At 35.7% G+C, this 12,700-nt stretch overlaps 1 protein-coding gene across 2 annotated transcripts; it reads left to right on the forward strand.

Annotated features, from left to right (window-relative positions):
- The first annotated feature begins 918 nt into the window (after window positions 1-918).
- On the forward strand, window positions 919-12,605 carry kctd5b (potassium channel tetramerization domain containing 5b). Of its 2 annotated transcripts, XM_079602480.1 has the most exons (7): window positions 951-1,339; window positions 3,966-4,074; window positions 4,159-4,250; window positions 6,161-6,256; window positions 6,386-6,496; window positions 8,300-8,425; window positions 9,724-12,605. In XM_079602480.1, the coding sequence occupies exons 1-7, from the start codon at window positions 983-985 to the stop codon at window positions 9,751-9,753; spliced, it is 921 nt and encodes a 306-aa protein (XP_079458606.1). In that variant the 5' UTR covers window positions 951-982; the 3' UTR covers window positions 9,754-12,605. The 2 variants fall into 2 exon arrangements, with proteins under 2 accessions (XP_079458607.1, XP_079458606.1); XM_079602481.1 differs by lacking the exon at window positions 6,386-6,496 and having other exon boundaries at window positions 919-1,339.
- Window positions 12,606-12,700: the final 95 nt, after the last annotated feature.

Raw genomic sequence — 12,700 nt, forward strand, 5'->3', positions numbered from 1 at the left:
ATTGCAGGCGCCATTTAGACAAGCTGCTCATTAGACATTAAGGTAACACTTTAGGGTCCAATTCTCACTATTAAGTAGTTGCTTATTAGCATGTATATTATTTTTGTTTCTTTGTTGGGTACAAAAACATAAGTAAACAAATTTACGCAAAAAAAAAAAAAAAATACACAACTCTGAACTCGCATAATTTAACATCTCAAACGTCATGCATATTATTTATATTGTCATATTACTGACATTGGCTTTGCTATTTATCAGTACTTCTAAAGCACATATTAATGCCTTACTCTGCATGGCCATATTCGTCTCCTAATCCTACCCATAAACTTAACAACTACCTTACTATTAATAACAATAATTTTGGTTTTAGAGGCAAAAGGTGTTAATAATGATATAAAGCTAATTAATAATGTGAATTTGACCCTAAACTAAAGTGTGACTGGCATTAAAAACTTAATTTAAACTCGTTCACATCCGGATATTCTTTTCGAACAAGAAATCAGATTCTGTCTATCGAATCGGTTCTATCAGAGACCTCGGACTATTAATTTCAATTTATTCATGACCACCAAGTAAAGAATTATCATCGCTTAATTTTTAGTTCGCTTCATCGCTTTTTATCCTTTTATTTTATTAGGACTCCAATTGTTTGCCAATTCTAAATTGGTTTTAAATGTTTATTGTTGTAACATTTCTAACACTATTAATAATGTTAATATTACAAAACAACATTATTTAATATTTTAATAATGTTGATGATCACTTTAATTATTCCCAGTACTATAATTATTAATATTGTTCCCGTCAAGCAATCTTACTGGTAAAGTCTCTTACAGAGTGATCCCCAAACGCTTTGCTTAGCGGTTCGATCGAATCACTATAAAGTATCGGTTCAAAAGAATGATTCCTTTTCGAATCACTAGAAATTCAGTCGCAACTGACTATACAGTGGATTTATATATCGGAATAAACAACACAGCCCATGTCTTTTCTCTGTCTCGCGCCCAAAAACAAAACTGAGGGGTGTTTCTCGCGCCGTCAGTGCGCGCGCTCTTCGCGCGTCTGTTGGGTTAACTTGGGTTATATTGGAGAGGCGCGCGGTCACCGTTACACACTTCAGCGGAACACCGAGCTCAGGATGGCCGAGAGTCACGGCGAGATCAGCGGCCACGACTGTCGACTGGCTCCCGCTCAGACCTTCAACCACAGATCCTCCAAGTGGGTCCGTTTGAACGTCGGCGGCACGTATTTTCTGTCCACCAGACAGACTCTCTGCCGGGACCCCAAATCATTCCTGTTCCGCCTGTGCCAAGCAGAGCCAGACCTCGACTCGGATAAGGTAATACAGTTTGAATTAGAGATCATTTTGCCAGTTCACCTGAGATAAATAACTTGGCATTTTAGACAGACCATTCGTTTATTTAGTTCATTTATAAGTTATTTATAAGGAATGGGTGGGAAAAGTAGGTTAGAGAGTGCAGAAGTCTGTCAAATGATACTCAAACAAAGCCTCTTTAAAAACGCATTTCACGTTGACAATGTATTTTGACTAGTAATTATCTAATTTGATATTATTTCTATAAAAATTACATTTATTCACACGCAGGACCATTATTAAAAAATATATTGTATTATGGTAACCTTATATACAAGTGCATCTACAGATAATTTATAAACAAATTTATAAACAATGTATTAAAAAGCTGTAATGTAAACAAAAGCTAAACTGACAGCTGTACAGAAATTAATGCAGCCTATCTGTTTTAAAAAAAAAAACACTTATTGTTTGGCATTACGCATGCATAAACCTGTTTTTGTTCAGTTTTTAAATTATTCACAAGACAAAAGATCTATTTCTGCTCAGTTTGGAGGAGATGCTTTAAAATGGGTCATCGGTATGAAGCTATCTCTAGCTGTTATTTCACTTCTCTTCAGTTCATAATCACTTATATTGTTGCATGGAGTTATTTGTGTGGTGTTTCTATGGTAATTTGGGGGGTTGTCCAGATGGCTGTTTTTGTCTAGAGTTGTTTTCCTGTCGGATGGACTCGAACAAACACACTTTTGCCGTCCGCCCCACCCCTCCTCTCCCAGTCCCAGAACAAGCTCTCCACTGTTCTTCTCCACGAGTGTTCGGCTGGCCAGATTGAGGCGTCCTGGGGTGGCCATGTCGATGACAGCATCAGCACATCTGCCCCAGTTTTGCTTTGTAATCTGGACACAATCCCGCTTATGACACCTGAGCTGTGTCCGAGATCAGGGTGCAAGGTTATGGGTCAGATGATCAGTGTTGGATGCAAGCGGGAGTTTTAAGTGTAGGCCAAAAAAACATTAAAATCTGTTTTGAAAATTGTCATTTTAATTGCTGCCAAAAATATTTAGTCTGATAACCTAAATAGAAATAAAAAACAAGTACCAGCTGTAATCCACTTTTTTTTTATAAGTAAAAATTAGTAGCCTAGTATTATTTAATATGACGGAATCGATTAGACTGCACCAACTTCACAACTACAGTTATCCAGTGTAAAATATAAGAACTTTTGGCATTTTATCCATGATAAAAATGGATAAAATCGGAAAACTGCATCAAAATATTATCTTTAAAAAATTGATAACATTTGAAAACTGAAATAGCATTATTGTGACATGGAGAAAAATAAAGATGTTATAAGGATAAAATAATTATCTACATGATGATTATTAAATATTACTGCCTAATATCTGAATTTATCATTAAAGCTGACATGCTTTTAAAAGTGTTTTTGACATTTTCTTGTTAAAATTGGGTTTAAATTTTGAAAACCAAATAGAAATAGCAATTATTATGACGTTAAATGGATTAAAATAAAGATGTTGTAATATAACGAAGATATAACTTTCTACAGTCTACGTTTATGAAATCTTACTGCCTAATATTTGAATTTTGAAAATGTAATGTTAAAATGCTTACTGATAATTATTTCTGCATATTAGGAGATAATTACTAGAAATAAACCATTTCTTGTTTGATTTTTTGGAAAAAGTGTAAGCGGTTTTGTCGTCTCAACCAATTGCGTGAGTTTGGGGGCGGAGCTACATGTTTGTTCGGGGCACTTGCTGCGTTCAAGTGTTCGGGAAACATGTTTTAATTTTTGCCTTATTTGGTGGCAACAAACATTACACGCTTTCTCTTTAAATCGTATAATATAAAGAGTAGCTGAAGTGCACACTTAAATTATATAACTTCACTGTAACGAATAAAATACCTTTTTTGCCATTTGAACAGCAGCGTGTCACATTCTTTCGGGTTCTCGCTGCTCCTGCTGTCTCACCTCCTCTCATCTCTCAAATCTCAGACGGTAATCTCAAAATAACCCTAATCCAGAATAATCCTGCTCTCTAGGGGCTTTAACCCTGTAAAGAGCAGGAGTCTCTAAGGCTCTGGGAAATCACTCCGCGCTGTTTGTGCCCCAGATTTGATAAAAGGCTGATTTCAGCCTCACACACTGTTCCAGGTCCACTTCGCATCTGGAAGTGTCCTGGTTGAAGCTTGAACAGAATATTGTGCGTGTGTGTGTAACATACGTTTATTTTTTTATGAATGTGGCCTGCATGCCGCCATTAAAAGCAGATGCCGAGTCCCACGCGCACTCCTCATTAATGTTTAAACTCACTTTCCTCTAATGGATCTCTTCTCTTGGTGTTCCCTGGTTGCACGCAAAGTAAAGTAAAAACATGCATTGTAATAAATAATAATGATAACTTGATTTTTTCACATTTTCCATTGTCAAAACTCTCAGGCATGTGGTTACTAAGGTGGTACTATTTTTTAAACTGTTTTCAGAGGGTTTTAGCACATTGCTATGTGGTTGCTAGGGTGTTATGGATGGTTTCCAAGGCATTGCTATGCAGTTACTAGGGTGTTTCCAGGTCGTCGTAATGTGGTGGCTGAGGTTTCTTTCTCTGTTCTTTCATTTTCACTGCAGGATGAGACGGGGGCATATTTGATTGACAGGGATCCCATGTATTTCGGGCCCGTACTGAATTATCTGAGACATGGAAAGCTGGTCCTCAACAAGAACCTGACTGAGGAAGGTACGACACGCATGCACCATCAAACTGACATGATCGAGACTGTGTTGCTCTGTAACTTTCATCCGGTTTGCATGTGTCTCTCAGGAGCTCTCGAAGAGGCGGAGTTCTACAACATCACATCATTAATAAAGCTCATCAAAGAAAATATCAGTGAAAGAGATGCTAAGACGATACACGTAAGGGAGCAGGAACACACACAATTCACTATAAATTAGCCTATATAAAGTTCATTCTGGCAGTATCTATATGTACCTTCTGGCCATACATTTAAAGTGGACCTATTATGCCCCATTTTACAAGATGTAATATAAGTCTCAGGTGTCGCCAGAATGTGTCTGTGTAGTTTCAGCTCAAAATGCCCCACAGATAATTTATTACACCATGTTGTTCAGTATTTTTGAGTAGAAGGAAAAACATGCTGTTTTTGTGCATGTGTCTTTAAATGCAAATGAGCTGCTGCTCCCCGCCCCCTTTCCAGAAGAGCCTTTACAGCTCGTGTCTCCGATACTCTGGCAAAAACTAAAACTTCTGTTTGGTTTGCATTATCATCTCTGTCGCGGTCACGCTCACGTGACATTGCAGTTCTTCATCATCATGATAGTTTATAATCTGGTCTGGATGTGTTTTAAAGGGGTGGTATATGTAATCTCTGATGTCCCCAGAGTGTGTGTGTGAAGTTTTAGCTCAAAATACCCCACAGATATTTTCATACAGCATGTTAAAATTGTCACTTTTTGAGGGTGAGCAAAAACACACAGTTTTTGTGTCTGTCCCTTTTAATGCAAATGAGCTTCTGCTCCCGGCACAGGGGGCGGAGCTTCAAGAGCTCGTGTCATTTTACTTTTAGCCTTTTATGTTCAAACCGGAGTCAGACAATGATGGAGAAACTCAAGAAGAAGTGACAACATGTAGAAGCAACAGGACATTTCTGAATGGTTAGTTGATAAATTTATGTAGCTGATGTGTAGTTATCTTCCAGTCATTAATTAGCATATTCTGTCTTGATAATCTATAAATCGCGTTCTGGGGGCGGGGTTTATGTAAATTTTAGGGTTGGTGATGTCACTAACCCGGGAGGAAGCTCGTGTAGTTCCCACCAGCCGTTTGTTGTAGTCCTTAAAAAGTAATTTCTGTAAAAGCAAATATCTCCCTTTGCTTTGAGCTTTGAGCGTCGTAACTTTGCAGATGTTGTTTATGTTCAAACAGCAACATTACACACTAACTAAAGTTATGAAATCATAATCAACCACCCCTTTAAAGCCACATCAGTCTAAACTTCTGATATATGGTTTTCTGAGCGCACACATCTGAAGCTCGAGAACAGAAAGCTGGATTTCAGACGGCGCGTCCCGTCGGTATTAAACTACGTTCTCTTTCACATCTTATTGCGCTGAAACTGTCAAATACACAGAAGGTTATATGTTATAAACACATAGTTCACACAAACACAGTCGATTATGTCTGTGAATGTGAACAGCAAGTAGAAAAATCGCATGTGTACATTAGATCTGTGTATTAAAGTAAAAAGCAGCGTCATATACAGTGCCTACTGCTATATATGCTGTTAATATGAACCAAACAACAAGAGAAAAGCAGAAAATCACTCCCAGCTCTTGACTGAATAACTTTAGTAGCTTTAATAAGAATTTCTTACTTGAGCGCTGCTGATAAATGCTCTGGCGAGGAGATAAACACGGCGGACTGTGTCCAGCTCACTGAGGGGGCGGGTCTATGCTAATAAGGCAGAGTCCGTAAGCAGTCGTGGGCGGGGCCTAAACTTACTGTATGTCACATTGCATAGAAACTGCAAACAGCTTATTCTGAGACACGGCTTATATTATTTATGATTTATATGATTTATGGGGATTAAAGGAATGCATGGATTTTGACCATCATATGGTGGTTGTGTACACACACTGACGACACACATTTATGTTCAAACACCATATTAAAGTGAATTTTGCATAATGGGTCCCCGTTAAATGAAATGCATTTACATTTAAATGACGTTTTCTTTATTTACATGTAGCATGTAAATGAAGGGCTACTGTTTAAGATGTTTTGCCACCCTTGTCTCTGTCTTCAGACGCCAGTCAAGCATGTTTACAGAGTCCTGCAGTGTCAAGAGGAAGAGCTGACGCAGATGGTCTCCACCATGTCAGACGGGTGGAAGTTTGAGCAGGTAAATCAAACCCGGCATCAGTTCATCTGATCATTCCAGCTCCACAACAATCAGAATCGCTGCCGCCGGGTCAGCTGACCTGCGGTGTGTGACGCAGGCCCTGCCTTACGCTCTGATTGGTTGTTGCAGCTTGTCAGTGTAGGTTATGGGCGGGCCCAGAAGTCAGAGTTTTTCCTGATTGTGTCTCGGGAGGTGAAGGGGGAGGAGTCAAGCCAAACTCACCCCGCCCACAGTGGAGAGGTGTGTCCAACAATCCCCTGTCCTCCCACTAACCACTGCATGCACTCGCAGTTTTGGTTTTCATTGCAATGGACACGGTGAATGTGGTTGTCCGGCATGGATGTCGTGCTTTCAATCTGCATGTTTATAAGTGTTACATTAGCATGCTTTTAACAACGGTGAATCTCAGCATTCTGATGCGTTCCCGAGCATGTTTAAGTGCACCACGTTATATTTTAATTTAAAGGGTTAGTCCACACAGAAATGAAAATGATCCCATAATTTACTCGCCCTCAAGCCATCCCAGGTGTTCATGACGTTCTTCTTTCAGCCAAACACAAAAGTTATATTAAAAACATATCCTGGCTCTTCCAAGCTTTATAATGGGAGTGAATAGTAATTGTAGAAGCGATGCGTTTTTGTAAGAAAAATATCCATATTTATAACTTTATAAACCATAATTACTGGCTTCCGGTGAAAGGTCAGAGGTCACTCTTTCATTCCAGAAGCCACAAGCCAGTGATTATAGTTTATAAAGTTATAAAAATTGATATTTTTCACACAAAAACGCATGGCTTTGCTTCAGAAGGCCTTTATTAATCCACTGGAGTCATATGGATTAATTTTATGATGGATTGATGCACTTTTTTGGGCTTCAAAATCTGTGGGACCATTCACTCCCATTATATAGCTTGGAAGAGCCAGGATATTTTTTATATAACTCAGATTGTGCTCGGCTGAAAGAAGAAAGTAATATACACCTATGGCTTGAGAGTGAGTAAATTATGGGATAGTTTAATTTTTGGGTGAACAAACCTCTTAAGGCAAGACACCGCCGGTGAATAGGGTAAAAATGTAACAAATAGATGTCAACATGCTTCCCTAATTGATTTATTATTTTAAGAACTACAAGCATTTTTTTGTATTACACGTTTAAAAAAATATTTTAAATAATATATAAATATGCAAATTGTCTATTTGCATGCATTTCCAGAACAGAAATCTGAACATTGGATAAAGTCAGGTTCAGAATTATTTTCATTTTGATTTTTGCATTTTGCAGAGAATATCTATTTATCATTCCATAAATCAAGAAATACTGTCAGCAGCCACAACAAAATACATTTTCAACATGTTTTTAGGCTCTAATATGTTGTATTAAATCAGTCAAATGATATATGAAACAAACCCCTCGGTGACTCATTTTGAGAGAACCGCTTTAAAAAAAGATGCATTGATATATATATGCAAATAGATAAAGTGCAATAAAATAAGCATTTATAAGTGTATTTTGGATGTTTTCTTTCCACTAGTCTGAAACAACTCTCAAAATTGACCGATGCATGAAAAAACGAGTTTTTTTGCCTGTAGTGTGTTGCCTTAAACTGATTATTCATCCAAAAATGTCAATTCTGTCATTATTTTCTCAATGCTGTTCCAACCCTGCACTTTATATCTAAATATTGTGCGCAACATTCACACTGTACAGTGAAAGTGAATGGGAACATGGATGCTGTCAAGCTCAAAAAAAAAAATATGAGTGGAAATCACAATTAAATTACATAAAAAAATTGCTCTTGAATGACAATTGTGCGTAATATTTAAAATGCCGTCTTAAGATGTTAGTGGCACCAAATTGTCACTAATGTCAAACCTGCATTTGATTATAAGCAAGTCTCCAAAATGAGATTTGCCAGTCACGTTTTCAGTGACTCACGACATAATTAGCATTTTTGGGTGTACTGTTTCTTTAATGATTTCTAGTCGCTCAATGAGAACAGTTGCTCATCTGTGTGTGTTCCTCTCCGTTCATGTTTTATGTAGTTGGTGAGCATCGGCTCCTCCTATAACTACGGTAGTGAAGATCAGGCGGAGTTCTTGTGTGTTGTTTCTAAGGAACTGCACAACCAATCATATAGCAGCAGCTCCCAGCCCAGTGAGAAAGCCAAGGTAAGCAGCGTGTGTGTTATGAGTATAGCGTACTGCTCTATTTTACACATAATACACTGAATACCGCCTAAAAATAGTATGTGAAAAAGTATGTTGCTGTTATGATGGCCTTATGATGGTCACATGTCCTCATGCTTGTTTGTTGAATTCTGTCATTATTTTAGAAATAAAATGTATTTATTTATAGTTATTTAGCATTTTTTTTTAAATCTGTGTAAAAAATGTATTTAATTTAATTTTAACATTTATTTTATTTTATTTTTAACATTTATTTTAACGTTTATGAAGTGATATATGTTGCATAAATAGCATTTATAGCATAATTTTAGAAATAATTTCAATTATTTTTCAATTGTAATTCATAATTTTGTGTATAAAAAAATAAAAACGAACTCATGCGTCTGGTTTGTTTAAAAAATGAAATCAGAAGATCATGTCAATCATGCTGCATTGTGGGATACAATATAATCAAGCAGTGTGCCCTATAATGTAGTACATCATCCAGGTATCCCATGCATACTGAATATGGGCATACTAATACATAGTATATACTCCATAAGAGTAATATTTTAAGAAAGAGTCCAAGTAATAATGTCAAAAGAGATACTATTTTTGGTATGCCATACAAATATAGTACCTGTAGTTCATCTTTATATTCTATGCATACAGAAAATTCATATTATGCACACTACCATTCAAAGGTTTGGGGTCAGCAAGACTTTTAATAGTTTTATTTAGCAAAGACATGTTAAATTGTTCAACAGTGACAGTAAAGACATTTTTAATAATATTACAAAAGATTCTTATTTCAAATAAATGCAGTTATATGAACCATCATCAAAGAATCCTAAAAGAATGCATCACAGTTTCCACAACAAATATTAAGCAGATTTATAATAATAATCAGTAATGTTTTAAGACCAGCAAATCGTCATATTAGAATGATTTGTGAAGGATCATGTGACACTGAAGACTGGAGTAATGATGCTGGAAATTCACAGGAATAAATGACATTTTAACATATATTCAAATAGAAAAGTTATTTTAAATGGTAGTAATATTTCACAATATTACTGATTTTACTGTATTTTTTAACAAATAAATGCAGGCTTGATTAGAATTAAGAAAAAATCTCACGACCCCAAACTTTTGAACAGTAGTGTACACTAATTCTTCAGAAATAAAGTGTTTGGTTATTCCGAACAGAGCCGTAGTGTTGCAGAGTATTATTGACCGTGGCTCAACGCAGATTAGTAATCTTTTGTTGTATCATGTAAATCCTCTGCTGTGTCCCTCAGATTCTACAGGAGCGCGGCTCTAGAATATGATCATCTAGATCCCGTGTGCGGACACACGTCAGTTCTTCCCATGAGCTTGCTCTCTTCACGCGCACCGACGAACTGAAGCACGCGAGCGACACGTGAAGTCCACTTATGGTGCCTGGAATAAAAACTGGGATGCTTTATTTGGGATCTTCATGGATTCACAGACTGATTCTGACCGACAGGTCGGGATCTGAAGAACTGGACCATTGTAAATCTCAGGGATCAAAAGGAAACAGTGACGTCACTCTGAATCACGAATCCACCGGTTACAATCACAATCACTCGATACACAGGTCACACTCGAAATATTAGAGTATCGTGCAAAAGTTCATTTATTTCAGGAATTCAACTTAAAAGGTGAAACTAATATATTATATAGACTCATTACATGCAAAGTGAGATATTTCAAGCCTTTATTGGTTATAATTTTGATGATTATGGCTTACAGCTTATGAAAACCCCAAATTCAAAATGAGAATATTGTGAAAAGATTTTCATAAGCTGTAAGCATCAAAATTATAACCAATAAAGGCTTGAAATATCTCACTTTGCATGTAATGAGTCTATATAATATATTAGTTTCACCTTTTAAGTTGAATTACTAAAATAAATGAACTTTTGCATTATATTCTAATTTTTCGAGTTTCATCTGTACGTGTGCAGTGGGGTCCAATAGTGATGATGTCTCAATTGTGCATTTTCTAGTTTAAAACAAATAGTTTTAGTTACAAATGTACAAACAAAACCTGATCATCATGTTCTCTTGTATGATTTGAGATTTTACACACGAGCTTCAGTATGAGTCACATGATCCGTGACTTTTGGACCCCACTGTCATTTGATTTGTATAAACAACCAATAGTTAACAATAGTGATTTTGATTTTGCAGTAGCGCCACGTTGAGCTCAAGATGTTTAGTGCTGAGGAACATTTCCTAGTGTGAGATCTCAAAAGTTTGGGGTCTGTAAGGTTTTGAAATATTTTTTCTTCTGCTCACCAAACCTTAATTTATTTAATTTAAAAATACAGTAAAAACAGTACCATTGTGAAATATTATTACAATTTAAAATAATTGTTTTCTATTGTAATATATTTAGAAATTTAATTTATTCCTGTGATCAAATCTTAATTTTTATCATTACTCCAGTCTTCAGTGTCACAATCTAATATGACGATTTGCTGCTCAACAATTGAGTTGATTATTATTGATTAATTTGATTATTATTATCAATGTTGAAAACAGTTGTGCTTCATATTTGATACCGTGATTAATTTTAATCAGGATTCTTTGATGACGTTTCAAAAGAACAGCATTTATTTGAAATATAAATCTTTAATAACATTACAAATGTCTTTAATGACACTTTTGACCAATTCAATGCATCCTTGCTGAATAAATGTATTATTATTATTATTATTTTATCTCACTGACCCCAAACTTTTGACCTGTGTCTGGATTTTTATTTTTATTTTTTACTCCTTTTGAACATTATTGCGTTTGCACTACTGCTATTACTGTTATCATCCAGGCAATATTTCAGAGGTATTAGTAAATGCATCTTGCTGTTAAGAAATGTGCTAGTGTATCTTATTACCTTATGGCTGGGCCTTAAAGGGAAAGAGCTTTTCTGTCTGTCAACCCAAGAGGAAAGACGGGATCGGGGAAGAATTTTAATGACACATTGCACATTTGGATATATGGACAAACACTATTATATATCCTGTAAGGTAACAATAGATATTTTTTGAAATTGCTAAACACATTTTTTGTGTTTTGGTAACTAGTAACATCTAAACCTGTACTGCAAAATCTCACGACACTATAATCCGAGTAGCTGAATGCAGCAACACACATCCACACACTTTTAACACATAAATGCATTTTTAACAAATAGTTATGCGTCTGTCTGCTTCTTACTGCCATTTTGGAGAAAGCACGTTATTATCATAGTGTTAAGGGACAGTATTGTTAAAACTAGAATGGTTACAAATATTATATATATACCGAAATGAAATAAAATATAAACACTAAACTTATTTTATTTCTTATTTTATTTTTTTACCTTGATAGGGTTGCACGGTATACAGATACTATGGTAGTATCGTGATACTAAAGCTTCAAAAATACTGCCAATGTTATTGTGAATTATATGTTTTATTGCCCTCAGAGTTGAACATTTTAAGATATGGGGGCAGAAAATCCTCCTGTCGTTCTTGTTTTTTTATATTAAGGCTATAACATGATAGTTCAGCAATATGACTCGAGCAAGAGTGCTGTTTTCAATACAGTATTACATGTGATTGATTTTATACAATAGATCAGTAAACTTAAAGGACATTTTAGACACAACATTGTCAATATTGATGTTTTCGTTCATTTCACCAATTAAAATAGTTCTAAACAAAGCAGAATGGTTTCAACACAGCAGTGTTTGTTTTGTTTTCTGAATAAATCGGGCTGAGCCATTCATCAAAATAGTCACTCGCTTCGTTCCTGAATGAATCAGACATTTTTAAGGAATCGGTTGGATAAATGATTCAGTGACTCGATCATTAAGACTTGCTGCCACCTACTGACCGTTTTATTTTCCTATTTAAACATTTTTACAACATGTTCGCATTTCTATGTTCCGAATTTTATGCCCTATTTAAAACATTATTTAATCTCATAACATTATTTATGCAATTGAGCACCAATAAACTTGTCTGTGTAAATATCTAAATGTCACTTTATGCTGTTTCTGTGCTAACTTACTTTGGCAGTGCTAAGATGGATTTTGTTTACACTGATTAACGTTACATTTGATTAGTAGCATTAGCCAGTTATTTATTCTCATTAATAAAGAATTTAGAGGAAAATCTTGTCTGTTTTCATTTACATCTAACGTTACGTATTTATGAAAATTTGGTTGGAAAATTCATTTTGTAGATTTGAATAATGAATTAACAC

This window comes from Phoxinus phoxinus (genome assembly GCF_949152265.1).
Source record: "Phoxinus phoxinus genome assembly, chromosome: 24".
Classification (NCBI taxonomy): Eukaryota; Metazoa; Chordata; class Actinopteri; order Cypriniformes; family Leuciscidae; genus Phoxinus; species Phoxinus phoxinus.